The sequence below is a fragment of the Schistocerca gregaria genome, chromosome 6 (genome assembly GCF_023897955.1).
Source record: "Schistocerca gregaria isolate iqSchGreg1 chromosome 6, iqSchGreg1.2, whole genome shotgun sequence".
Classification (NCBI taxonomy): Eukaryota; Metazoa; Arthropoda; class Insecta; order Orthoptera; family Acrididae; genus Schistocerca; species Schistocerca gregaria.
The window spans coordinates 206,738,943-206,765,110 of NC_064925.1; the positions used below are offsets into that span (position 1 = coordinate 206,738,943).

The window sequence follows — 26,168 nt, forward strand, 5'->3', positions numbered from 1 at the left end:
CCTGCTGACTACCTAACATCTTACTGCCGACTGCCGACTTTTCTCTCTCTCCCGTTATCCAAAATCTAAAGAGGCTCGAGTAGACACCTTGCTGGACAATGGCACTGAAGGACAGAGAGTGGCGTAGTCAGAATATTTCACTTGTTTCCTGAGTGTGTCTCGCTTTGTTCAACAGTCGGCACGATGTAATGACACAGATAAACTCTCGTCTAGTTAATTCTCTGTTAAAGTCGGTACGGGACCTGACACTGTAAACGTCGCAGAAAGCGCGTGTGCCGTACATAAAACACAAAGTATAAAGTATAGTGGCAATGAAGGCCAGGTTTAGAGTTCTGCTTTTGCGTTGCTCAGTTAGTGACAGAAGCTCTGTTGCCCGCAGGCGGTGCTGCTGTGCGTGTGTGTGGCGGTGGGCGTGGCCAGCGCGGGCTTCCTCGGCTCCCCGGCCGTCTCCTACTCGGCGGCTCCCGCTGTCCACGCAGCCCCGGCGCTTCCAGGTAAGGCAGCAGCACCCGTCTGAAAGCTGACACCACTGTCTGCTGATTATGCTTCTTCACAAGCTGCTACAACAAAGTTAACTTTGTCAATAATTAATTGAGGATCCCATCTGAGTTGCATATAACGTTATTATAATACTAATATTATGATAATAACATAACACAATTCCTTTTTTACATCAGATCAGTGTAACAAATGTTATTTGACTGTATTACGATAGTCTTGGTACATCAAAAATCCAGTAGGCATTTTTAGTTGTTTACACACAAAGTTTTTATGTATAAACAGCTCAAGATGCCCGTTGAATGTTTAATGTACCAAGACAGTACTAACACAGTCAAATATGATTTCTTACATTGATCTGATGTAAAAAGAAATGTGTTATCTGCAGTGAAACAGTACAAACGGAGGTAATGGTTTGATAATGAAAAAATGTTTGAAAATGGTCACTAATGAAAATAGCATGCGCAGAGATGACTGCAACCTTAATTAATGAAATACAAATCTATTCAGTTACTGACCCTGATACAAACAAAATTTTGCCATTACGTAAATTTTACTTTTGTTTCTGCTTCTTCTACTTTGTCGTTCTTTTTTCTTCGATTTCGGTCATCTGTCGAGCATGTGTAGTAAATTCTTAATGATTTTATTTTTTTACGATTCTTTCCCCTACTGCGTTCCTTCATTAACTCACTCTGTTATTTCCTTCTTTCCTTTTTCCGTTTGTCTACACAGTGATGTGCTTTTCCTAGCCCAAACCCCCAAACTTTCTAATCTTGTTTATAAAAGTTGCCCTCTCCAGAATTTCTGCTTTCGTATCTGTAATTGCTGCTAAGTCGTTTTCCATTGACCTGGACCAATTGATTAGCGTTTTGAGATTTTTGTCGAAGTGGCCAAATATTATTCGTTAGTCAGTCTTCCCCGATTCCCTCGAACCAAGTACTCACAAAAAGTACTTCGTCTTTAACTGACATGATATAGCTTTCCAGTTTGAGAGTAGATTTCCTCAGTACTTCTTGTCATCCACGTACTCCAACTTATCTTGGACTATGTATTTTCCATAGTACTTTCCTTCCCTTTTTCTCCACCTCCATTTCTTCTTCCTTTTTTTTGAGGACCACACATTTCACTTCATAAAGACACACCGGGTTTTATGAAAGTGGTGTACTATTCTACCTTTGATTTTAGCGAGAGTGATTTTTGTTGTTAATATCCTTTGTTAACTGATAAGGTATTTGTATTTTCTGGGGTCTTTCTTTATTTGCTTCTTTATCTTGATCGTTTCCCTGTATTATTTCCTGTGAGAACACACATTTATTCATTCTGTTGATAGTAACGTATCTTGTGCTACTGGAGATTTCGAGTGTCCGTTATGAATTCTGTGTTCTCAAAAGAAAAACGTGTAAACCGCCGTATCCCGTGGTCGATCATTTCACGTTATTAGAGGTTACAATGGCTTTGTGACAACCTTCTCCAGAGAACCAGTACTTGTGTTAAATTGCCTAGCTCTTCAAGAGGTACCTACATGAAGGCCGTGGGTGAAGACCAGATACTATTCTTGCTGCTCACTTTTGTGTAATCTATACTGCTTTCGTGAGTGATGAAAGGGGATCAGTGGTTGGGAAGGGAGTGAGACAGGGTTGTAGCCTGTCCGCGATGTTATTTAATGTGTATATTGAGCAAGCAGTAAAAGAAAAAAAGAAAAATTCGGTGTAGGTATTAAAGTCCATGGAGAAGAAATAAAAACGATGAGGTTCGCAGATGACATTGGAATTCTGTCAGAGACAGCAAAGGACTTGGAAAAGCAGTTGAACGGAATGGACAGTGCCTTGAAAGGAGGATATAAGATGAAAATCAACAAAAGCAAAACGAGGATAATGGAATGTAGTCGAATTAAGTAGGGTGATGCTGACGGGCTTAGTTTAGGAAATGAGACACTTAAAGTTTTGCTATTTGGGGAGCAAAATAACTGATGATGGTCGAAGTAGAGAGGATATAAAATGTAGACTGGGAATGGCAAGGAAAGCGTTTCTTAAGAAGAGAAATTTGCTAACGTCGAGTATAGATTTAAGAGTAGGGAAGTCGTTTTTGAAAGTATTTCTATGGAGTGTATCCGTGTATGGAAGTGAAACATGGACGATAAATACATTGGACAAGAAGAAAATAGAAGCTTTCGAAATGTGGTGCTACAGAAGAATGCTGAAGATTAGATGGGTAAATCACATAACTAATGGGGAGCTATTGAATAGAATTGGGGAAAAAGGAGTTTGCGGCACAACTTGACAAGAAGAAGGGACCGGTTGGTAGGACATGTTCTGAGGCATCACGGGATCACAAGTTTAGCATTGGAGGGCAGCGTGGAGGGTAAAAATCGTTGAGGGAGACCAAGAGATAAATACACTTAGCAGATTCAGAAGGTTGTAGGTTGCAGTAAGTACTGGGACATGAAGAAGCTTGCACAGGATAGAGTAGTATGGAGAGCTTAACCAAACCAGTCTCAGGACTGAAGACAACAACAAGAACAAGTGATGAGTTATTCAAGGAATTTATTTTGCAACACATTAATGAATGGAAATATGCAAATAATGCCTGGAGGTTTGCCAGATTAGCAATAATGCGAAGAGCAAAAGTAGCTGAACTCAATTACATGAGAATGTCAGTAATATGCTTCTCAAATAATTAGTGTCTTACAGTTACCATACAGTTCTATTTCGTTCGCTCCTCCCTTTGTTTTGTCAGTCAGTGCATAAAGGGCTCAGTTATAGTCAACTACATCACAGGCTCAGCTTCCTTCCCTCCTAGTAATTGTTATTTTTATGGTCCACTGTTGTGTTCTGGAGGGCTGGTCAACAGGCACTGAGGCAGCAACAATAACGGTAGTTGATCACCAGCACGCACAGAGAATAGCCTCGAATAACCACCGCCGTTGCCGACAGGAGCGCTGGCGGCGGCCGGGTCTGACGCGGACTACGACCCGAACCCGCAGTACAGCTTCAGCTACAGCGTGAGCGACGCGCTGACGGGCGACGCCAAGCAGCAGCAGGAGAGCCGCAGCGGCGACGCCGTGCAGGGCAGCTACAGCGTCGTCGAGCCGGACGGCGCCGTCCGCACCGTGCAGTACTCGGCCGCGCCCGGCGCCGGCTTCAACGCCGTCGTCTCCCGCTCCGGCGGCGCACCCCCGCCTCCCGCGCCCGCCAGGGTCGCCGCACCCCTGCCCGGTGGGTACCACTCCGGTGTAGCCGTAGTAGCAGAGATGTAGCTCGTTCTGTCACCTAATGAACGAAATAACATCGTAAAAAAGATCAAACCACTCACTTTGAAATCCTTGGGGATTTTCGACTGCGTCATATTTCTTCTGAACCATCGACGTTTCGAACAATCTGGTGGGATCTTCTTCAGGATCATTTTCATACGCAAAGTGAACTTAATACATATCCTAGCAAAGCATTAGGGAACCATTATTGTTTATTATACACGTACACGGCGGTCGCAAACAGTGTGGAAAGTTTGTAACCGTGTTGATGCATAGTTTTTACTGAGAAATGGTTACTAAGAAAAGAATTTGAAAATTTGGTCTCTTTCTCAGTTACTTAGCATCAAAGTTAGCCGCTCCGGCCGTTATGAGCTCAAATTCAGGTAACCCGCCGTAGACCCTGACGTCAAACGTATTTCCTGTTGGATTGGTTGGGTTGTTTAGTGAAGGAGACCAGACAGAGAGGTCAACGGTCTCATCGGGTTAGGGAAGGACGGGGAAGGAAGTCGGCCGTGGCCTTTCTAAGGTACGATCCCGGCATTTGCCTGGAGCGATTTAGGGAAATCCCGGAGAACCTAAATCAGGATGGCCGGACGCGGGATTGAACTGTCGTCCTCCCGAATGTGAGTCCAGTGTGCTAGCCACTGTGCCACCTCGCTCGGTTTTACCGTTGGTTTTCTAAAACCGAACTAGAGAGCGACACAAAATCTGGAATGGAACGGTATTGAGGATCTAACCCGAGGCAGAGGCTGAGCAGTCGCGCCAGCTATGATCTTCTCTATGAGAACACCTGACGCTAGTTCCATCTGGTGGGCCTGTTGAATTCGAGCTCGCAATAACCACATTGCCGAGATCAAATGCTAATTAAATTTGAAACAGTGCAACATATCGACTTTTATTCAGATCACTTATTTCTCTGTACATCATATCCTGTAACACCTTACAAGCTTTCTATACTGTTTCCGACCACTCTATAGACCTTCAGATCAAATACTGCCAAAACCGTTTAACACATTATAATTATTCTTTCAGCCAGATGAATTGTGCGAAAGTCTTCACCAAACTACGAATTGTCTCTTTTCATACCAATAATAGATATGGGAGGTAGGATGCAAATGGGAGTGTTAATGTGCTGAACTCAAGTAATGGATTGGGAAAGGAATGTGATCAGTAAAAGTCAAATAAGTGAGTAAGGCAAGATGTTGATAGCGCCGGTACACAATTTGTTCAATATGAGCACCAAAGACGTAGACCAGATGCTGTACAGCACCAGAATTTCACCTGGTGGCCAAAATTGGAACTAATTTTTTTCATGCAACCAATTCTGTTGGAGGAACATCCGCAACTGAGCACTATACCAGAGGTTGAAAATACCGCATCAATTGTAAATTTCTTATATGATCATGAACTATTTCGGGCTCTCACACACCCATCCTCAGGTGTCGCAACTGTGCTGTGGCCCCCGAGCGCCGCTATGGACGTGTTCTAGGGGTGTGCTACCTATGAGCGCAGAACAGGGAGGTAGCACAGAGTAGGTAGCACACCTCGCCTAGTACACGTCCATAGCGGTGCTCGGGGGCCACAGCACACTTGCGACACCTGGGGATGGGCTTATGAGAAACGTCTTGATAATAAAAGAAATTTACGACTGATGCGGTATGTTCAACCTCTGGTAATGTTTTTCAACTTTAATCGTTTCCGAATCGGTTTGCATTGAGATGCCTGCAAAGTCAAAATCGGTCAGCAATTTCAGTAATGTAACATATAAATAAGACATAAACTTTTATTATCTAATCTGATACACACGTCGCCGGCGTCTTAGAGAGGTCCAGATGACTCCATTCCGCGCCTTAATCTTACATCGTGCTTGTTGTGTCGTTGCAGGCCGCCTCGTGCCGCTGCCCGCCGCCCTGCCGCGGTTGGCGCCTCTGCCGCCCCCCGCCGCCCCCGCGGTCGTCATCGCCAAGACTCCCGTACTGTTCGCCGCCCCCGCAGTAGTCGCTGCCCCCGCCAAGGCCGCACCACCGCCCCCAGCCGCGCTGTACGGCGCGCCACTCAAGAGCTCGCACACCGCCGTCAGAACGTCACACGCCAGCTACCAGTACTGAGGAGCACCGTCCCGTCTTGTCTGTAAATACTTCGTAGCAGCCGTTAAGTTGTAACATATTGTGCAAACTATTTAAAAGCTCAAATAAAAACAACGAATTTCCTTTGAATATATGTGTGTGTTCTTCTAACAAACTAAAAACAACCAGTTTCCTCGTATTCTAATTAGTATGTAACACAAATGCTACACAGTTAAATATTAATACAAGAGGGGATCAAAAGTTTGAGTTCGAAGGCCGTACACTCGATAATCGGTGTACGAAGCAGGCAAAAACTCCTTGAGCATAATTGCAATTATCCCACCGATATATATGGAAATAAAAGAAAGGTTCAGGAGTGGAATTAAAATACAAGGTGAAAGGACATCAGTGATACGATTCGCTGATGACATTGCTATCCTGAGTGAAAGTGAAGAAGAATTAAATGATCTGCTGAACGGAATGAATAGTCTAATGAGTACACAGTATGGTTTGAGAGTAAACCGGAGAAAGACGAAGGTAATGAGAAGTAGTAGAAATGAGAACAGCGAGAAACTTAACATCAAGATTGAGGGTCACGAAGTCAATGAAGTCAAGGAATTCTGCTACCTAGGTAGTAAAATAACCAATGACGGACGGAGCAAGGAGGACATCAAAAGCAGACTCGCTATGGCAAGAAAGGTATTTCTGGCCAAGAGAAGTCTACTAATATCAAATACCGGCCTTAATTTGAGGAAGAAATTTCTGAGGATGTACGTCTGGAGTACAGCACTGTATGGTAGTGAAACATGGACTGTGGGAAAACCGGAACAGAAGAGAATCGAAGCAATTGAGATGTGGTGCTATAGACGAATGTTGAAAATCAGGTGGACTGATAAGGTAAGGAATGAGGAGGTTCTACGCAGAATCGGAGAGGAAAGGAATATGTGGAAAACACTGATAAGGAGAAGGGACAGGAAGATAGGACATCTGCTAAGGCATAAGGGAATGACTTCCATGGTACTAGAGGGAGCTGTAGAGGGCAAAAACTGTAAAGGAAGACAGAGATTGGAATACGTCAAGCAAATAATTGAGGACGTAGGTTGCAAGTGCTACTCTGAGATGAAGAGGTTAGCACAGGAAAGGAATTCGTGGCAGGCCGCATCAAACCAGTCAGTAGACAGATGACAAAAAAAAAAAAAAAAAATACCAGGCTGACGCTACCCATTTGGTAAAGCTCCGTGTCCTGAGGCGTGAAGAAGTGAGTGCTGCCTCTTTGTTCGACAGGAGTCGCCGACCCTTGAACGACTTTTAAGTGACCATACGCATTATAATCGCGTGGGAAGACATTAGGATTACAGGACGGGTGTTTTCGTGTGTCCCACTTGAGTTGGCGTAATTTCAGCGTTATGAAGTTTGGGATCTGAGTACGTGCGTTACGATGACACACTAACTGCCTTTGACGCACCATTCCTTAACTGCGGTTGTAAACAGGTGTCTTGCCCCCTTACATATTCTTCATCGTCCGATGGAAGTATACCGGTGTTTGTCCTTCGGCAGCAACGAAAACTATAACAGCAAGATGGTCCTGTTTGGGCGCATTTGGTAATGGCGTAGCCACATTAGCCTCACGTACATCGGAAATATACAATACTGGCTATTAAAATTGCTCAACAAAGAAGAAATGCAGATAATAAACGGGTATTCATTGGACAAATTGGACAAATATATTATACTAAACTATGTGATTACATTATCACGCAATTTGGGTGCATAGATCCTGAGAAAACAGTATCCAGAACAACCACCTCTACCGTAATAACGGCCTTGTTACGCCTGAGAATTGAGTCAAACAGAGCTTGGATAGAGTGTACAGGTACAGCTGCCCATGCAGCTTCAACACGATACCACAGTTCGTCAAGAGTAGTGACTGGCGTATTGTCACGAGCAAGTTGCTCGGCCACCATTGACCAGACGTTTTCAATTGGTGAGAGATCTGGAGAATGTGCTGGCCAGAGCAACAGTCGAACATATTATGTATCCATAAAGGCCAGTACAGGACCTGCAACATGCGGTCGTGCATTATCCTGCTGAAATGTAAGGTTTCGCAGGGATGGAATGAAGGGTAGAGCCACGGGTCGTAACACATGTGAAATGTATCGTCTACTGTTCAAAGTGCCGTCAATGCGAACAACCATAACGCCGGGAGGTACACAGTATGGCGATAACGAATACACACTTCCAATGTGCGTCCACCGCGATGTCGCCAAACACGGATGCGACCGTCATGATGCTGTAAACAGAACCTGGATTCATATGAAAAAATGACATTTTGCCATTCGTGCACCCACGTTCGTTGTTGAGCATACCATCGCAGGCGCTCCTGTCTATGATGCAGCGTCATGGGTAACCGCAGACATGGTCTCCGAGCTGATAGTCCATGCTACTTCAAGCATCGTCGAACTGTTCTGGCAGATGGTTGTTGTGTTGCAAACGTCCCCATCTATTGACTCAGGGATCGAGACGTGGCTACAAGACCAGTTACCGCCATGTCGATAAGATGCCTGTCATCTCGACTGCTAGTGATACGAGGCCGTTGGAAATCAGCACGTCGTTCCGTATTACCCTTCTCGACCCACCGATTCGATATTATGCTAACAGTCATTGGATCTCGACCAACGCGAGCAGAAATGTCGCAATACGATAAACCGCAATCGCGAAAGGCTACAATCCGACCTTTATCAAAGTCGGAAACGTGATGTTACGCATTTCTCCTCCTTACACGAGGCATCACAACAACGTTTCACCAGGCAACGCCGGTCAACTGTGTGTATGAGAAGTCAGCTGGAAACTTTCCTCATGTCAGCACGTTGTATTTGTCGCCACCGGCGCCAACCTTGTGTGAATGCTCTGAAAAGCTAATCATTCGCATATCACAGCATATTCTTCCTGTCGGTTAAATTTCTCGTCTGTAGCACGTCACCTTCGTGGTATAGAAATTTTATGGCCAGTGGTGTGAAATATACCGTATCGACACACGTGTTCCACATCTCTGACACATTGATGGCCCTTCATGTCGTAAGAGATAAGCATATGCTAATGGACAATGTTCCCTTCTGTGTATTGCAAGGGCTACTTGTTGAGCCCGTTGTAGTCAGAGCAAGGTGTTACTGACAGCAGCCTAATGTTCCTCAGTTTAAGTCCCTGGCGGCTGCAGGAAGTCACCTCACTAAAATATTACTGTTCCTTAATTGCTTCCACTGAGGCAACAACACATTGCCTTTCAGGGCCCCATAAGAGCTGATTACCAGCAGGGATACAGAGCAGCGAACATATCGAAGGAATCAAGCGTTTTTTGAAGCTACGTCAACGAGTTTATTTCCCCGTGTCGCTATGAACTCTGGAATCCAACAGAAAATTATCTTTCTCTTACATATCTAATAAAAAGAGAGCCTCGAAGACATCTTGCACCCTCACATCTGCTTGATACATATGACCAATAGTAAGAAGTATACTTGGAGACCGTAGCACGTTGTGAATTTCTTGCCATGACGTCATCTCGTCTGATTAATTGATCTTAGTGTAGCAAACAATTCCACATAATAAAAGGGTGACAGGATATCGATGATAAGACTAGCTGGTGATATTGCCATCTACAGTGAATGTGAAGAAGAACTATAGTTCAAAATAAGGACTGAGAGTATAGAATATGGAGTACAGATTATAGACCGAGAGTACAGAATATAGATTGAGGGTAAAGCGGAAAGAAGACAAATGTAATGAGATGCAGCAGAAATAAAAATAGCCAGATACTAACTTTTTGAAAACTGGTGATCACGAAGTAGTCTAAGTTCATAAGCGACGAACGGTATAAGGAGGACGTGAAGAGTAGACTACGACATGTAAGAAAAGTCGACTGGTAGCAAACATGAGCTAAAATTTGTGGAAGTAATTTCTAACAAGGTACGTCTGAAGCCGAGGATTGTATGGTTTACTAGTGTCTTTAATTAACTTGATGATGATGTCACCTCTGGCCAGTTGTTTGAGGGTAATATTTCCCATTTTTGGGAAGTCTTCTAGAAAATTTGGGATGCCGGGGTGACTGCTAAGCCGCCCAAGATTAGACTTGTTAAGAAATAGGTGTCGTTTCGGAGCCATTTAATTTCCGGAGAGGGCCTTTGGATTGATGAGCAACGAATTAAGGTGTTGAATATATTTCCTCAGTCTGGAAGTAGGAAGGTGATGGCCATCTTTATTGGGCTGGCAAATTATTTTCCCAGTTTTCTCCCTGGTTTTACCCAATCGCTCGATCCCCTGAGCAAACCACGTAGGAACCGGAAGAAATATGTCTGGATGAGAAGTTGTTTGGTTCTGAGATGAATTACCCCGTTTATGAGTGAGAGGCGCAAGCTGTGCTTTTCGCCTCAGAGAAGTTTCAGTTCTATCTTAAGCATAGGGAGTTTGATCTCGAGGCGGAAAATCAGGCCCTAAGTTCGGTGTTGGCTCGACGCAGAAAAAGCGGTAGAATTTCCTGGTGGGCGGTCCGCATCTCCACGTTTCATTTGAAGGTGCGACACATAAAAGGATCTGACAACCAAGTCGATGACGCCCTCAGTCTTATGTTTCAGGAGGAGGGGCTGTGGAGAATAAGGGCTTTAGTGAGTCTCACCCGGTTGTGTCTACCGTTTTAGATGAAGTTTCCCAGTTGTATTTCTATAGCTAGTATGAAAATCCAATCCGATAAGAGGTTGAAAAGAGGTAGATTGATAAAAGAAACATCCGAAAAATGTGTGTGTGTGTGTGTGTGTCTTCGTGAACTTTGACGGAGACATCTGCGTGCTGTATCTAAAAGTCGGTTAAGATTGATATCCGCCAATAATTTCAGTGTAGGGCTAAACAGAACGGAAATAATTGTAGTCATCATCGTAATTAGCTCCTTTCAGTAGAATCTACACATATAGTGAACTAACGTTCGACTGTAATTTGTTAAACTCTTTTACTGGAATACAGTTGTTGCTGAAATAGTTGTTTTATATGTCGTTTTGTGTGTGTTGCGCAAGACAACGTGCTGTCGTTTCCTATGAGTCGAAAGTGTTCTCGTTGTATTGGTGGCACGTATACATGTTAATTAAAGTTAACCGAATGTATGTAAATCAATGCTTATGAAATTATCACTGACGTTCAGGTGTGTACAATTCTCTTTGTTACGTCGTTACTTTTGGTAAATTCTAGGCCTGATGATGACAACAAGAGTCTGTTGAAACCGGTCTTTGTGAAATAAAATAATTATACCAAGCTATCTTGTCTGCAGAAGATTTTCCTATCGACAAAAGAAATTCACTTGATATATATTTTAAATTAGAGCCACAGAGGTAGTCGTAATGGACTTTGATTCAATAATTGATAATCGATTATGGAATTATATTACAAACGCACGTACAATTCGTAATGTATGTCACCGTTCACGAAACCCATTGGCACCCTATGATTTGGAGCTGGTCAGATAATCTAAACCAGTGGTTCCTTAGAAGTTCTGACGATGTCGGATGTCTGATGTAGATTGCCATATCTGCGTTGTAGGATGTGGGATTGTAGGGTTCCTCCTGGAAATGCGCACGCAGGAAGCTACTCGGGTAGCAGAGTATCAGCGGTGATCAAAATGCTTTAACTATCAAAGTGGCAAAAGCAAGTTGTGATCTTGATACTTGGTGAAGGTTTTAGTCTTTCACTAATAATCACCCTTCAATGCGACACATTTTTCCCTATTGTGGATGACTCAGTGGAGACCTTGGTTGTCGAATTCTACTTTTAGGCTGTTCAGAGATCGTTCCACAACAAACACCACCTCGTCGTATTTCTAGGAATGGCTACCACGCGGTGTCGTGATGAGAGAATAAGACAGGCAACTCAAATTTGGCAGCCCAATGAAGGAGCGTCTCTGACTGCGTCTTGTGCCGAATGACCTGGGGCGTTTTCATGAAGCAAAAACACTCGATTGGACACCTTCCTAAGATACTGCTTATAAAGTGCAGTGATGTTGCAGAAAGTTTCTATGGTATGCTCCTGTGAGAATAGCCGTTCGTAGCCTTTCGGCGGTGGTGAATCTACAAGTTTTCGCTGTTCGGTTTGTTCCTTTGTCTCATGGTCATAGTGACACTCCCAGCTGCTGCCTCGATTCGGCAGACTTTTTGAATGTGGGTGGGCAGTCGTGGCCCACGGATGGCGACTTTTGTCATCTGCACCTACACGACTACTTTGAAATTCAAAATTAAGTGCCTAGCATAGGGTTCTTGGAACTATCATCATAAAATTTCTCTAAAATACTTTCATGCTGATGGCAGAGGGTTTGAGATTGAAATTCTGTGAAAAGATATCGCCCAATGAAAAACTCCTTTGTTTGAATGACTGGAATCGCAAATCGTTTACCGTATCTGTCACACTCTCTCTCCTATTTCACGTAAAGTCAGAGCGAGCTGCCCTTCATCGAGCTTTTTAGAGGTGCTCCGTCCATCCTATCTGTTAAGGATCACATAGCTCCCAACATTTCAATGTGTACCAGTGGTGCACATATGCTCCTGGAAATAAACAAAAAGGTTAATAGCGTAACTAAATTTTTTGAGGCAATAATTCAAAGAAATTCTCGTAACTGCATTGTTACTCTGATGGTATTTAATGTCAGAAGAAACCATCTCTTTATCCGATGAACCGCGAAGGAGAAATAGGATCTACCGTCGTGCTAAACAAGAAGTGGAAATGTAAACATGACAGCAAACTGCAACAGCAAATGAAGGAAGAGCCTAGAATATTTTAAATAGGAGCATTCACGACACAAAGAAGGGAGGAATGAAGTTGCGATGGCCAGTGGCAGGAATCCAAAATGATCTGTACATATACATTAAAATTAATAGCGCACCTTATACCTAGAAAGAAAAGAAACACAACTTAACTTTCTTCCTGTGCCTCCTGTATGCAACTACATTTCCCTATTACTACTCTCAGAACGCAAGCTAAGTAACCTCTTCTTATCACTCAGTACTGTTGCTCTTGAAGTCTGCAACCGAGCTGTGGCCGACCAGCGATGGGTGGCTGGTTAAGGCAACTTTGACAGACGGCGTTGAACTCTTGTCTTCCTGAAGATGCGGCGGTGCCCTCTGTTTCCATTGGCGCTCGGGTCAGCGCCTTCTTTATGCTGTTAAGCGGCTCTCCGCTGGCCGGTGTGTAGTCGTTGCACACAGGTGGTTCTTGAATCCGCAGGATGAAGCTGGAAATAAGTAACAGCAACATGTTACTTTGCAGCCTACTCCATGTAGAGGGATGCCTCATTCGTCTTGCAGTTTCTGCATCTTGATGTTGGCAGATGCCCGCCGTTTTAGTCGTTGAGTGGTCTGGTTGCCAACGTTCGCCACATTTTTTCAGGCTCTGTCTAACGATATGATCCAAAACCCATATAACTTTCTATGAATTCTATATTTCCATTGACTTCAAATGTTCCATAGATAAGTTAGAAACTGTAATCTCTCTGTGCGTCACAGATAATACACGGAGTGCGCTGCGTGGGCGACTATCTATATGGTGGCAGATCTCTTGCAGGCATGGAATGGCTTAAAGTATGGAGCCGTGACAGAGTTGCGGTGAAATGGTTTGTCGCTGTTCTGTTTGATAGACTACTAGTTTACTAGTTTTGCAAACATCTGCGACCGTTCGACATAGAATTGTGTGCTCCAGAGCTTTAGACATGTTAGCTAAATCACACTCAAACTTTTGGATTTAATGTATGTGGAGGCAAGATCCATAAGGCTGTTATTATATCACTGACTGGTTTAGTTGACAGAACTGCTTAAAAAGAACGAAAATACACTCCTGGAAATGGAAAAAAGAACACATTGACACCGGTGTGTCAAACCCACCACACTTGCTCCGGACACTGCGAGAGGGCTGTACAAGCAATGATCACACGCACGGCACAGCGGACACACCAGGAACCGCGGTGTTGGCCGTCGAATGGCGCTAGCTCCGCAGCAATTGTGCACCGCCGCCGTCAGTGTCAGCCAGTTTGCCGTGGCATACGGAGCTCCATCACAGTCTTTAACACTGGTAGCAAGCCGCGACAGCGTGGACGTGAATCCGTATGTGCAGTTGACGGACTTTGAGCGAGGGCGTATAGTGGGCATGCGGGAGGCCGGGTTGACGTACCACCGAATTGCTCAACACGTGGGGCGTGAGGTCTCCACAGTACATCGGTGTTGTCGCCAGTGGTCGGCGGAAGGTGCACGTGCCCGTCGACCTGGGACCGGACCGCAGCGACGCACGGATGCACGCCAAGACCGTAGGATCCTACGCAGTGCCGTATGGGACCGCACCGCCATTTCCCAGCAAATTAGGGACCCTGTTGCTCCTGGGGTATCGGCGAGGACCATTCGCAACCGTCTCCATGAAGCTGGGCTATGGTCCCGCACACCGTTATGCCGTCTTCCGCTCCGCCCCGACATCGTGCAGCCCGCCTCCAGTGGTGTCGCGACAGGCGTGAATGGAGGGACGAATGGAGACGTGTCGTCTTCAGCGATGAGAGTCGCTTCTGCCTTGGTGCCAATGATGGTCGTATGCGTGTTTGGCGCCGTGCAGGTGAGCGCCACAATCAGGACTGCATACGACCGAGGCACACAGGGCCAACACCTGGCATCATGGTGTGGGGAGCGATCTCCTACACTGGCCGTACACCTCTGGTGATCGTCGAGGGAACACTGAATAGTGCACGGTACATCCAAACCGTCATCGAACCCATCGTTCTACCATTCCTAGACCGGCAAGGGAACTTGCTGTTCCAACAGGACAATGCACGTCCGTATGTATCCCGTGCCACCCAACGTGCTGTATAAGGTGTAAGTCAACTACCCTGGCCAGCAAGATCTCCGGATCTGTCCCCCATTGAGCATGTTTGGGACTGGATGAAGCGTCGTCTCACTCGCTCTGCGCGTCCAGCACGAACGCTGGTCCATCTGAGGCGCCAGGTGGAAATGGCATGGCAAGCCGTTCCACAGGACTACATCCAGCATCTCTACGATCGTCTCCATGGGAGAATAGCAGCCTGCATTGCTGCGAAAGGTGGATATACACTGTACTAGTGCCGACATTGTGCATGCTTTGTTGCCTGTGTCTATGTGCCTGTGGTTCTGTCAGTGTGATCATGTGATGTATCTGACCCCAGGAATGTGTCAATAAAGTTTCCCCTTCCTGGGACAATGAATTCACGGTGTTCTTATTTCAATTTCCAGGAGTGTAATTTCAGAAAATTTTACTGCGTGAAATATGTAGGTAATCTAATGCTTTCGAGTTACTCTGTTGCTATCGTCAGAAGTTACTTGTCCATCGCGTGTACTGTATACAGTTGATCGAATTATGTCACGGAGACGTCTGGAAGTCACGGTTGCTGCACACGCTACCAGAAATTACGTCGCTGTCTGTGATGGGGCTCCATCAGTGGAGCTCCATTAGTGGCGATGCTGATTTTGACAGATGGTGAACAACTCACAAAAATCCTGAAGCTTTCCACATTTTTAACTATGTTAAATTATCCCTTGTATTACAGAAAATAATTCCTGACGATGGCGACGTAGAAAGACGGCTAAAGCTTGAGTTTACATAACAAATCTGAAGAGAGGAAATCTGTGAAAACATAATTCAAAATGTTCCCATGAAAAAGTACGTCTCCAAGGTAAAAAAATATTTCTGGTTTGTAAGTTTGACAATATCAATATAATAAGATAATACATAATAATATTTAGGGTTAACTGAGTAGTCGGCAGAAAGCACTTGGCTCTAGGAAGAGAACTGGGAAGGATTCGGCACCACAAACTCAACAGTAATGTGAGAAAGCATTTTCTTCATAAATATGTGGCTTGCAACAGAATGAGCACTAGGAAAGAACCTCCATAGATCACGATTAAAGTTAGGAAATTTCTGTGAAAGTTAACAGAACTTCACAAGAGTTTCATTCAAAACCCTTCGTTTCTAACAAACAAATGATGAATGGCAAGTGAAGGCGTGTAAGAACACTTTTGTTTGAAGTGATCTGATCGTGTGAAAACAAAACCTTATTCGGTGAAATACTGAAATTATTCGAAACGGCGTCAATGTAGTTAAAACATCTAATCATCTATAGTGATTACACTGACGTTAAAACAATCACTAAATTATGTCCTCCGAAATAATTAACAGAACCAAAGTGTGTGAATGTATCTCCCTTCATCATCGGATAGAAGAATATATGTTAGAAATTGATATCTGTTAGAGGCATAAATAGTAGTGGAGTTTTATCCAATGAAATTGGTTCGGAAGATATAATTTTTTTATTTGGCACTTGCATTCAGCATTTATTTTTGTGTCAGTGTAACCAGTGAATTCGAATATGGGTGATCACACGATTTAGGTACATTGACAGACGTAGATTGAAAATATCTCACGACATTGTCGGGTCAGATTGGTCGCTGTTGGTTAATAGCGCCCTTGCTGACGACAAACCATGTAACTATACCGCACAACAAAATTAAACAATCACTTTTTGGAAAGCACGCAATTGTTTCCTCTTGAGAGGCATAAAAATGAATTTTTGCTGGATGGTGCCTACAAACTTCTTCTCCAATGGAGCAAAAACTTGGCGTCCTGCAGCGTCACGCGCGGGCTCGACGACTTTTCGAAGAACAAAGTGCCGACACAAGTGGAAAAAAGGCCGTAGCTCAGAAGTTCATGTGGGGTGTAATGTCGATCCCTGATGTCACATTGGTATTAAATGTTGCTACAGTTCGGTCTAACGTCATCTTGGACATCTCACACGAGGAGAATGTTATTACAGCCCCTCTTACACATGTCTCACGCCTTCTATTGACGACACCGTAATGGATGTCAGAACAGCGGCATTCGCTGTCGAAATCATGCGGTTTTCTTCAGGATGGCCAAGGGCAAATTTTCAGACACAATCTTTTCCACTCAATTGGCTGACTGTTGCAATAACCGTTACGAGTTATCTCAAAAAGAAAACAGTCATGGTTGTAAAGTAATGATTATTTAATAACGAGTTTCATCCCTTTGGGATCATCAGTTTATATAGAGCTCTGCAAATAAGCATTCGTCAAAATCGCACTAGACAAGCCGTTTACCTTAAACGCACAAGGATCCACCGACGACAGATGTAGGTGCACAGAAATAAGACCACGCTTACAAATCTGTACAAATGTGGCATTATCTGTATATACAGCAGTAGTTTCCTCAAAACAGTAATTGTTTTGAGCATCACTTCAAGACCCCCTCCCAGCTCGGCAACACCTCAGCACGATCCACATACCTTTGCTGAGCATCTGCTGAGTGGTGCTTCAGCTGCTCTGCCGAATGCTGGCAGGCAACACCTTCAACACCTCCTTGCGTGGGGTTGCCTGCCCTCAGGTCTTTGAGCTGCAGTAAATCACCAGTTTAATGAGTGGGTGTCAAAGTCTCTGCACAGATACATTTTTAAAGAGCTTAGCAAAGAATCGTGGGTGCGGCTCAACTGGGGGCGGGGGGTCCCATAGGGACGAAGCACCTAATAAGTACAGAATGTGGAAGGAGAGTAAGCCCAAAAAAAAATGACAAAGGTAATGAGAAGTTGCAGGAACGAGAATAGAGAGGAAATAATCAAAATTTCGTTCAAATTGAGGGATAGGAAATTAAGGAAATCTGCTGCCTTGGAAGCAACGTAGCCCATGACGGACGGAGCAAGGAGAACATAACAACCACACTAGTGCAGGCAAAAGAGGGCATTCCTGGACAAGAAAAGTCTGCTGGTATCAAACATAACAATGATTTGAGGAAAAAATTTCTATGGAGAACTCGTATTGCATGGTAGCGAATCATGGATAGTGGAAAAAGCTACTGCAGTAAGTTTTGAAACCACTTTGAGGTAAAAGGAATTGGGAGGTCCTCGATAGAATAGGCGAGGAAAGGAAGAAATATAAAATACTGACGAAAAGAAGGGACATGTTGACGGGACATGTGTTAAGGCAAGAGGGATTAACAACTTTATTACTAGAGGGAACTGCAGAGGTAAAAAAACTGTAAGGGAAGAAAGAAATTGGAATACATCCAGCAAATAATAGGGGAGGTAAGTTGCAAGTGGCACTCTGAATGGAAGAATTTTGTACAAGAGAGGATTTCATGGCTATCCGCATCAAATCAGTCAGGATACTGATAACAAAAAAAAAAAAAGTCGGAAAGAAAGAAAGAAAGGAAAATAGGCCGAGGCATCTCACTGCCGCGTACATAACTTCCTGCGCCGCCACACCCTGCGTCCAAAAGTGTAGATGTTCTTATTGCTGCACAGCTACGTCAGGGCACTCTTCCTGATGTTCACTGGAATTGCTAAAAACATCGGCAGTGAATTAATGGTTTAGTTCAATCAGATGCACTGTTAGTGGCAACTGGCCCAAATATGGTAAACGCTGCCAGCATTGAACTGACGTGTGCACAGTACTTATTGATTAATCAAACTTTTGCATCTTGACAGTGTACTCCGCCAACTTTTTGAGACTCAATCAGGTAATATGGTTTCGTTGTCTGGAACCGTTCTTTTATGGCGAAAAGATACTAGATCTTACCATATCTACTGCCATTACTTTCGGAAAAACCTCACAAGGGAATTAAGTAATCCCGATATAAATAGTCCTACATTTACGTTTACAGGTCCAAAATACAAGACGAGCAATGTGATGCAGTGTTCTGTTTATAGTCAGTTTTGGAGAAAACCATGGCTTCAAGCAGATTAACACAGTTATTGATGTGATGTACCACCGCACGTGTATCCTGTTACATCCCCCAGCATACTCTAGTGTATAACAATATGAGTGTCGTTATTATAGATGAGCATGATGAACGTTTGTGCTTGGACAGTCCAAATGAAACGGGCCTACCTTGACATGATACGAAACAAGATCACTCTCCACAGAAGGCGAAAGGGAATATTAATTTTCGTTCTGACACATCTACGAAACCGTTGATCAAGAAAGTGATCATAATGGACACTATTAAGAAGTTATCTAGTCCGATTTTGCTCATTCTTCTACCGACAGTAATCGTCTAACACAATGCACAGCTTTCTGTCTTTCTAGGCCCAAGACAATGTACAGCTTACTATCTTCCTAGGCCCGTTTACCGTAACAGTGGACTTGCTATTATTCGAATTTTTCGTCGGTGCTTGGCAGAATATGACATTGAGAATAATATGAAAATAATTCTTCTTGTGAAACAATTTTTGGTCGTCAATGTGGTTCGAGCCCTGGCTATAGCAACCATTAATAAAATTCTGTGAGTAATGAATACCAAAGGAATAATAAATTTATAATCCTTTAGTATGCGACCAACCGACAAAAAAATGTCAGAAACCCATGTGTGGGCAAAGTTTCGGAAATTGGAGCCAAAAATGGATTTTGAAGATCAAGTGTTAACTGAAATATTACTCCTGGATGCGAGCCTAATTGAGCCATCTAAACACACTTCTCCTCTCGACTTAAATCTTTAATAAGTCAACTGTCTAAACTTGCTGCACTAGCGCCATCAGAAGAAAGAATGTGACGGAGAACGGTGTAGAGGAGTCAACACTGCAGTGAAGCTTTCTGTATGTCAGCCTCAATTTTTTTCTGTTGAATTCTTAACTGAACTTATCAAATTGACAAATAAAATTTGATTGGCACTAGAAGCTGTTATGGATTCAGAAACTATAAGTGATACAGCGTAAATTGTGTATTCAATTTTTGTTGGCTGGGGTGGAAGAAAACGTTTGAAATGACTCACGGTAGTCGTCAACTCTTACATTTATAGTAAACTTTTGATATCGTTAGCGTGTGGAAAATCTGTAATACGAGGGCCATTCACAAAGTAAGGTCTGATTGTTCTCTAAATGGAAACGACAGTGAAAATCCGATGAAGCTTTGAGCAGATGTGCTGGGTGGTGTCTCTAATATTCGTGTCGGTTGCGTCACGTCGCTATTTACGTCCTATGCACATAGTGAACAAGTGAGCACGTAAAGATACTTAGAACAATATGCTCTCCTGCCAAGAACAGGTGTCCGCTGAGAAGTTTTGGTTGATTTCATGCAACACCACATCACGTAACTGTCATACATTTCCTTTATCATGGTAATTCTCGACCGAAACTGCTGAGGCAAACAGGACGCGCCTGCAGCGTTTTCGATGGGAAGTGTTTGGTCACCCATCATACAGTCCGGACATGGCTCTTTCTGGTATTCGTCCTGGCCCACATCAGCTGCTGGCTATGAAGATAACAGTTTGATACAGACAACGAACTATAGACCTCGGCAGAAAAGTGGCAAAAAGCTCAGGTGGCTACCTTGCATGATGAGGGTATTGAAAGTTGCTGCAACGCCACGACAAATGTCTTGGAGGGACGACTGTGTAGAGAACGTGTAGCTAACTGCTGCAGATAAAACATTTTTGATTTTAGCTGTGGTTTCCATTTTGCGACCGATCGGGCATTAGTACTCGTATTAAGAACAACGAATAACTTTAGAACTGCAAGATAGCTAAAATCATTTATTCATATAGAATACCGGAGGCCGGCTCTAGTGAACGAGTGGTTCTAGGAGCTTCAGTCTGGAACCGCGCGACCGCTACGGTCGCAGTATCGAATCCTTACTTGGGCATAGATGTGTATGATGTCCTTAGGTTAGTTAGGTTAAAGTAGTTCTAAGTTTTAGGTGACTGATAATCTCGGCTGTTAAGTCCCATGGTGCTCAGAGCCATTTGATTTTACATTACCGGATTCGGCAATTCTCTGCTGCCATCTTCCGGTCTATTTCTACACCGTCACACATTCTTACACAACCGTCTTCTTCAGTACAGCAAGTGGTGTTATACAACATGGACATACATTAAACAGCAACACTTAGTGAATGCAAGAGAACATTACGTAATGATATAAACGTAGATCCGAAGATGGTAAATAAGAACTGTCGAAATCGGTGACCTGCAAGAATAATTCATTTTATCGATCTTGGAAGATGAAACTTTATTTAGTGTTCATGTTACAGTTATTTATTCTTAAAATTTAATGTCGGAATTTCGGCTTTTATTTGTTACATGCTTCAGAATACGCCTGAAAATTTAGAAGATGCGTGCTGGGGCACAACTCTATTGCTGTCTTCTATTTTAAAATGGCTATAAGTTATAAATGTAATATTGTGTTATCGAAATAAAGAATATTAATATTCGCACGTGACCATGATGTCCTTTTTTATAAAAACGTTAGTCTAACTTTAGTCAGCCAGTTTTAAACTATTACTGATTTATTTCAAATTTCAGCATGTTGCTTGTGGATGATTTTTGTCATTGACTGGCTGCCTGGTTGTCAAGGAGTTCTCAGTTAATGAGACAGACATCACACTCTCTTTGACCATTAAGTTGACGACTTGACGGTGTAAAGTTGTAATGCAGCGCAGTGGCCAACTTGGAAAAGAAGATTTGGAGGTGCGTCTGATGCCACTGCCAGTAACTGGACCGGTGTGTTTCGTCATACCGCGTATTTCTCAAGGTGAGACTGTGCTCCACAGCGGGCGTTCTCAGGTCACATGTGGCAGTGGTCAGTGGCGTGGGAGGGGCTACGCTGCTCTGGTGGAGTATATAAGAGGCCGGCGCATCGTCTGGAGGTGTCAGTCTCATCTCGTCAGCTGAAGAGAACTCGCATCATGGCTTCTCAGGTGAGCGAGGCGCTGCGATATGAATCTCAACGATAAGATTTAGATACGAGAATCTTTGCGTTAGAAAATAGGTAATCTCACAGCAACGATAGAGTGAGAAATAAGCAGGTTAGGTTACGTTCCGCTATCTTAGTAACTTGATCACATTCCCTCCGACTAAACAGATTCTTATGTGCGAATATCGCTTAATACTGAATTAAAGGAAATGCTTACCGTTTGCAGTTTTTAACAGAAGTCTTTTTAGTCATTAGTCTTCTGGCTAGATCGGTGTGACTGACTACGAATTCCTCTCTTGTGCCACCTCTTCATCTCGGAGTAATACCCTACATAGTATATTATTTGTTGAATATATCCTAATCTCTGCCTTCCCCTGAAGCTTGTACCCCCTTCAGGTCTCTACAGTAACATGGAAGATATTCCCTGATGTCGTAACGCATGTCCTATCATCCTGTTCCTTACTCTTGCCCGTATCTCCGTACGATCCTTTTTGCGCTGATTCTGTGGACAGATTCCTTATTTCTTATCAGTGCACTAGTTTTCAACATCCTTCTAAAGCATCGCATCTCAGCCGGTTAGATTCTCCTCTTTTAGGATTTTCCCGCAGCCTTTGGTTCAGTGCAGTGGAGCAAACCCGAGGTATAACGGGTACAAATGGTTCAAATGGCTCTGAGCGCTATGGGACTCAACTGCTGTGGTCATCAGTCCCCTAGAACTTAGAACTACTTAAACCTAACTAACCTAAGGACATCACACACATCTATGCCCGAGGCAGGATTGGAAGCTCTGCGGCCGTAGCAATCGCACGGTTCCGGACTGCGCGCCTAGAACGGCGAAACCACCGCGGCCGGGGAGGTATAACGGGGTTTAATAGCTTCTGAAAACTGTCTCTACATTAAATGTGGATTGAAGTCATTACTGTTGTGAAATGAAGACTTTACTGTAGAAACATTCGATAGCCATTACCTCTCTGTAGTAACACTGCTATGAAAAGCGATTAACTGTACATAATTGAGATTTTGTTTCTGGAGGATCCGTGCTTCAACGTAAGGATAACGTAAACATCTTAGCTAAATTAGGAAGTTCATGAAAAGTGCTATGTGTAACAGATGAAAAATTTGGCTGAGAAGCACATCAGATTCCCCTGTAAACCGAAGTCTTTCGTGAGCGATAGTTCTGTCAGCATTAGTGTTATCTACTTTAAAAATGCAGACTGGATAAGTATCAGATTTTGTCTTTTTTCCCAGACATGTTTAATACATATGTCTGTAGATTTATCGTCGTCCTAGTCTTTGCACGGACAAGTTTACCACCGCATATATGACGATAATGTCATTGGCGACTTTTAGCCTATGTCAGTGGAGACGGCTTATTAACCAAACATGACGCTACCTTTTATTACTTGGAGTTAGATTGCCCAATACTCGAAACACTGGGCCCGTTACCAAGGTGGGAGGGTGAACAGGGGCTGCACGGAGTCTGGTGGAGGTGGTGCAGGCGGGTGGTGACCTGTTCAGATCTCCAGGTTATCGTTTTGCGTTCAGTTGCTTGCCTGAACGACTTGATGCGAAATTCCGTTTCATTCCTTCAACGAGGGCACAACCAATTCTTTTATCACCCTTGGCAAGGACGGATTGTAGAAACCATACCGGAGGGCTTCAAGTTTTCTGCTAAAGCGGTTATCTACTCATCTACATCTACATGACTACGCTGAAATTCACATTTAAGTGCTTGGCAGAGGGTTCATCGAACCACAATCATACTATCTCTCTACCATTCCACTCCCTAACAGCGCGCGGGAAAAACGAACACCTAAACCTTTCTATTCGAGGTCTGATTTATCGTATTTTATTTTGATGATCATTCCTACCTATGTTGGTTGGGCTCAACAAAATATTTTCGCATTCGGAAGAGAAAGTTGGTGACTGAAATTTCGTAAAAAGATTTAGCCGCGTCGAAAAAGGCCTTTGCTGTAATGACTTCCATCCCAACTTGTGTATCATATCTGCCACACTCTCTCCCCTATTAAGTGATAATACAAAACGAGCTGCCCTTTTTTGCAACCTTTCGATGTCCTCCGTCAATCCCACCTAGTAAGGATCCCACACCGTGCAGCAATATTCTAACAGAGGACGAACGAGTGTAGTGTAAGCTGTCTCTTTAGTGGACTTCTAAGTGTCCTGCCAATGAAACGCAACCTTTGGCTCGCCTTCCCCACAATATTATCTATGTGGTTTTTCCAACTGAAGTTGTTCGTAATTTAACACAGAAGAATACCGACAATCCTTCTTTCCACGAACAATACGAGACTGGAATAGAAGGGAGAACCGATAGAGGTACTCAGGGTACCCTCAGCCACACACCGTCAGGTGGCTTGCTGAGTATGGATGTAGATGTAGATGTACTTAGTTGAATTGACAGCCTTGAGAATTGTACTATTTATCGAGTAATCGAATTCCAGCGGATTTCTTTTGGAACTCATGTGGATCACCTCACACTTCTCGTTATTTAGCGTCAACTGAAACCTGCCACACCACACAGCAATCTTTTCTAAATCGCTTTGCAACTGATACTAGTGTTCGGATGACCTTACTAGGCGGTAAATTACAGCATCATCTGCGAACACACTAAGAGAACAGCTCAGAGTGTCACCCAGGTCATTTATATAGATCAGGAACAGCAGAGGTCCCAGGACGCTTCCCTGGGGAACACCTAATATCACTTCAGTTTTACTCGATGATTTGCCGTCTATTACTACGAACTGTGACCTTCCCGACAGGAAATCAGGAATCCAGTCGCACAACTGAGACGATAGCCCATAGGCCCGCAGCTTGGTTAGAAGTCGCTTGTGAGGAACGGTGTCAAAAGCTTTCCGGAAATCTAGAAATACGGAATCAACTTGAGATCCCCTGTCGATAGCGGCCATTACTTCATGCGAATAAAGAGCTAGCTGCGTTGCACAAGAGCGATGTTTTCTGAAACCATGCTGATTATATATCAATAGATCGTTTCCTTCGAAGTGATTCATAATGTTTGAATACAGTATATGCTCCAAAACCCTACTGCAAACCGACGTCAATGATATAGGTCTGTAGTTAGATGGATTACTCCTACTACCATTCTTAAACACTGGTGCGACCTGCGCAATTTTCCAATCTGTAGGTACAGATCTATCGGTGAGCGAGCGGTTGTATATGAGTGCTAAGTAGGTAGCTATTGCATCAGCGTAATCTGAAAGGAACCTAATCGGTATACAATGTGTGCTGGCATAAGCCGACACCGCTCGACGGAGTTGAAGTAAACATCGATTAGTAGGTGCAGGATCAAGAACGCCTCTCACGAGAGAGGCCAGAGACACACTTACAAGCAACATGCCTCCAACACCCTCTCAAAAGCATGTGATTAGACCGTCGCAGTTGACCGCAGGGCCTCACTGACCAACTCTTCCAGGTTGGCGTGTGTCAGTATCGTCACAAGCTACGACGGTACATAGCGATCACATTAGTGATTATAGCGGGACTGGCAGTGGAACTAATGTTTGTAATAGCAAGAGTTACCGACATTTTTGGAAGAGGATTATTACTGATGAGCTTGTACCACAGAACATGGACTCTATTCCAGTTAAGTAAATGTTCATGTAAATAAAGAACGGTGTTAATCCACGTGTACATTTGTTCTCTAGAAAGAGGATATCGGCCACACACAGTAAAGTCCTCTTCCTTGCCTCCTTGCAGTACAAATCTTTGCACTTTCCTTTGATATATACCTAACTATTGTGGTCACAGGAGCGCAAATACGAATTTGAAATCTGCTTTCATGCCTAAGTTATGAAATCTCCAAATATTGAAGAATGCTGTATAATTTCTGTACTAGTGTCATTAGGCAATTTCCTTTACAAATGCACCTTAATTTCTCAGAACGCTTTGCAGAAATTTAAGATTCTATTCTACTACCAATTCCACATTGTATCCCTTCTTAGTATTATTTCAAAATACTGAAACGATGTTATGGACTACAACAGTTTATTACTAATACGTTCCCTCTTCCCGTAATTATTGTAAGTTTTTGCATAATCTTAGCCGTTTCCAAGTATTATGTATTAGCTTCATATGTGGAAAAGTGCAGGTGATATTCCTATTCCGAATCAAGGTATCAGGGAGGTAGCGATTTTTCTCTCTACGTAGGGTTATACTGGTTTCGATAAGTCTACTGGTATCAGACATAGTCCTTCATTTGAGGAAGAAATTTCTGAGAATTTTCGTTCAGAACGCAGCAATGTATAGACGTGAATCATGGATAGCGGGACAAAAGGGGCAAAGAGAATCGAAACATATGAGGTGTGATGCTACAGAAGAATGTTGAAAATTAGGTAAGGAATGAGGAGGTTCTCTGTAGAATCGATGAGGAAAGGAATGTATGGAAAACACTGAAATGAAGAAGGGAGTGAATGATAGGAGATGTGTCAAGGTATCACGGAATAACTTCTTTGGTATTAGAGATAGCTGCAGAGGATAAAAGCTGTAGAGAGAGACAGACGTTGGAATACAATCAGCAAGTAAATGAGGACGCAGGACTTAGGTCGCAAGTGCTACACTAGATGAAAAGGTTGCCACAGCAGAGGAA

General features: G+C 43.5%; 2 protein-coding genes across 4 annotated transcripts in view; both read left to right on the forward strand.

The window, feature by feature from the left end:
* Positions 1–26,168, forward strand: part of LOC126278319 (cuticle protein 7-like) — a 120,009-nt gene that overhangs the window by 46,382 nt on the left and 47,459 nt on the right. The window contains exon 4 of one of the 3 annotated variants that reach the window (XM_049978339.1): positions 5,633–5,964. The exons of the other annotated variants lie outside the window; for them this stretch is intronic. Coding sequence (XP_049834296.1) covers positions 5,633–5,856 — 224 coding nt within the window. The 3' untranslated portion in view covers positions 5,857–5,964. Of the gene's footprint in view, positions 1–5,632; positions 5,965–26,168 lie in introns of those variants that run through there. 3 annotated transcript variants of the gene reach the window in all.
* LOC126278320 (cuticle protein 7-like) overlaps positions 1–26,168 on the forward strand; it is a 139,933-nt gene that overhangs the window by 6,301 nt on the left and 107,464 nt on the right. The gene's annotated exons all lie outside the window — the stretch shown is intronic.